We start from the raw sequence: 3,210 nt of genomic DNA, 5'->3' as shown, positions 1-3,210 counted from the left end.
TTCTCTACCATGTGGAAGAGCTGGACCCCAGTGCTTTGGACAACTTCCCTCTGTTGAAGGTGCTCTATTTCAAACACTCTGAGGGGCAGCCCAGACCTTACCTCATGGGATACGATAGTTTGACCCAACTTCTAGTTTCCTCCCGCCTTCACTCCTTGCCCCTGGTTATACCTACAAAATGAGATTTTTAGACCCTAAGTCTGAGACACATGCTATCTCAGGAAGTACACTTTTCTTGTATGATGAAAAGAGCTTAAGGCTTCACGCTCTCTCCCCATAACCTATTCCAGCTTGGCTTTGACCCTGATTTCAATAAGATTCTCTCTTTCACTGCTATAGTCTTGTCCTTCCACACTGAACCTATCTGGGGAGGTCTTTTCAAACATCTTATGTTATGAAACCTTGCATTTATTTCTACAATGGTCCCCCTCACTGACATATTTCCACAATCCAAAAACTTTCCGTGTGTGTGTGTGCACATGTGTGCATGTGTGTGTCTGTGCATGAGTTGTATGCATGTGTTCATCTGGTGTGTATGAATGTTCTTATGCATATGGAAGACAGTGGTATACATAGGATGCCTTCTTGGAACACTCTCCATCATGTCTTTTGTGGGAGCGCATGTGGGACCCAGCTTCTAGCTGGAGTCATTACTGTCTTAAAGAAGTCATTTGAGTTCAAGCTGGCTTGCTCTGCCTGTATCCTTCAGGGCTATGAGAAAGTTCTGATTAATCCCATAAAAAGGGCATTTTTGCCCAGATAAAAGAACACATTATCTATTAAGATTTGGGCTGGTATGCCAGTTGGAGGCACTCCTCCTTAGAGATTAGAATGTACTTAGCTGAATTAGGTAATGCACCCGGTTGAGCTTCCTCCCAAGGACAGTGCAGGGAAGTGGGTAGCTGACGGGACTGCCCTTTGTTCTGCCTTTTGCCTGTTATTAGTAATTTGCTGGCTGAGAAATAAACTTGGTGCTGTTTGGTATTTATCTTCAATCCTCCTGGTCTATCCTATGTTTCTATCTTTATTTCTCTTAATCTGCCATTTCCTGTAACTTCGCACCCCCTCCCAGGTACCCCTTGCTGATTCCTGCCAGAAGGGGCTCTGACAATCTTTTGAGGAGTCACCCACTGAGCCAGGAGCTCATCTATAAAGCTAGGCTGACTCATCAATTAATTTCGGAGCTGTCTTCTCCACCCTCTGCACCACAGCCCTGCGGCAAATACATATACTATTGTACTTGCTTTTATGTGGGTTCTGGGCATCCAAACTCATATCCTTATGCTTGCATAGCAGGCACTTTGCCCACTGAGCATCCTGCAGCTCCCCTACTGGCTTTATTTGACTTTGTTTTGTTTGGTGCTAGTGATTAACCCTTGCATCCACCAGACAAGTGCTGTAACCAGTGGGCTCTCCTGCCAGCCCCCGGCAATTCCCACTTCCCTTCCTCAGTGTGACAGCTGGTTGTGACTGGACCCAGGTTTTCCGTTATATTTTCTACCACGGTTAGGAACCTATTGACCCAGATCTTTGTTTTATCTATTTGGGTCTGTCTAGGTATCAACAACATCTGGGAAATAAGCTGTTCGTCCTTAAATTGTAGAGAAGGATGAGTCTACAGGGTTAAAGTGCAAAGATGAGGATGCTGGGAGCAGAATGAGTCTTTAAGATACATGGGGGAAAGCTCCAGTTTTCCCTCTCAACTTCATCCTGAGTATCTGCCTCCAACCTCCACATGCTGCCAATGGAGGGGATCAGTTGGTCTTTGGACTGGCAGGGGTGCAGGACTGCACATGTAATAATAGCTTTCTCTTCAGCTGCTCTCTGAGGCTCTGATTTGTTTGTTGCAGGCACTGAGAACCAGAGTCAGCAACCTCCCTACAGTGAAGAAGTTTCTTCAGCCTGGTAGCCAGAGGAAGCCTTTGGAGGATGAGAAATGCGTAGAATCAGTAATGAAGGCTTTCACTTAAATCAGGCAAACACGGCTGTGTAACAGTCCCAAGGCCAACCTTCTAAAGCTTTGCAACAATGAAGTGTTTGGATTACATGTTGATCCTACTTATTGTCAGGTTTTCTGACGTTTGTGCATTTTGCTTTGATTGTAAACAAAATTAAAATCATGATCACTTCCTGGGAAATTTCTTTGAATTTCAATAAAACAGAACAAGCTTCTTAGACTCTGGAGTATTCAAATATCACCATGAAATAGTTGTCATATCCTGCTTAAACACAAGTAAGTAGAAACCTTCATGTCAAACCCTGGCTCATACAGATATAATCTTTCCTGATGACCAGTGCCCTTTCTGACCAAACACACGCATCCATGTGCATACTCACACAGTGAAGAACTGTTTTCTTCAACTACATAGCCTTTTTCTTGTTCAAGTTCTCAAACAGTATATTTATGTTCAATATAGAGCATTCATTCCTCCTCGGTTGGCATGAATGATGAATAGAGCAAATATAATCATTTCCCTAGCCCCAGGAGCTCAAATTACTGTAAAAAAAATGTAATAAACGTCATAATAAAAAGTCACTCAAATCTCTGTTTCAGAAACCAAGAACATTCTCCCTTTCCCTGTGTGTTAGTTCCTTGTTGCTGTGAAGACACTCCAGAGGGACAAGCCAATGGGAGGAAAGATTGACTTTTGTTTCCAGTGTCAGGGTCTTCACTCTATGGGCAGTTGGATCCATTTGTTTGGGGACAGAAATGCATCAGAATATCAAGTAGAGAGAATGTAGGGAAAGAGTTGCTTCGATCTGGACAACTGAGAAGCAGAGAAGAGGAATATTCGGGCCAGGGGACAGGATATGCTTCCAAAGCCATGAACCCCTGGCAACCTAGTTCCTCCCATTACACCCTACCTCCTACAGTTCACTGTCTTCCAACACTGTATTCATTTTTTTTTAAATCAATCAGTGGATCAATCCTTTGCTTAGGTTAGACCCGTTATCATTCAGTCACATTTTAGGATTGGATAACATGCTTGGGAACCATGATTTGAATGCATGAGTCTGAGGGCAGCATTTTGAATCTGCACCATGACACACTAGAAGTAGTGGTTCAAATTAGAATAACCCCAGAGGCTCAAATATTTGAATACTTGGTCCCAGCTGGTGGATCTGACTGAAAGGATTAGGAGGTCTCCTTGTGGAACAAGGCGTGCCACTGGAGATGGGACTTGAGATTTCAAAAGCCCATGCTATCCC

The 3,210-nt window shown here is 43.6% G+C and overlaps 1 protein-coding gene across 1 annotated transcript in view; it reads left to right on the top strand.

Annotated features, from left to right (window-relative positions):
• The window catches only part of LOC101981391 (glutathione S-transferase alpha-3-like), a 19,551-nt gene extending 17,376 nt beyond the window's left edge, over positions 1–2,175 (top strand). Inside the window, exons 6-7 of the mRNA XM_026785601.1 lie at positions 3–59; positions 1,851–2,175. Coding sequence (XP_026641402.1) covers positions 3–59; positions 1,851–1,970 — 177 coding nt within the window. The 3' untranslated portion in view covers positions 1,971–2,175. The remainder of the gene's footprint in view (positions 1–2; positions 60–1,850) is intronic.
• Positions 2,176–3,210: the final 1,035 nt, after the last annotated feature.

The sequence above is a fragment of the Microtus ochrogaster genome, linkage group LG2 (genome assembly GCF_000317375.1).
Source record: "Microtus ochrogaster isolate Prairie Vole_2 linkage group LG2, MicOch1.0, whole genome shotgun sequence".
Lineage (NCBI taxonomy): Eukaryota > Metazoa > Chordata > Mammalia > Rodentia > Cricetidae > Microtus > Microtus ochrogaster.
The sequence above is the reverse complement of the archived record's forward strand: the minus strand, read 5'-3'. Positions and strand labels throughout refer to the sequence as shown.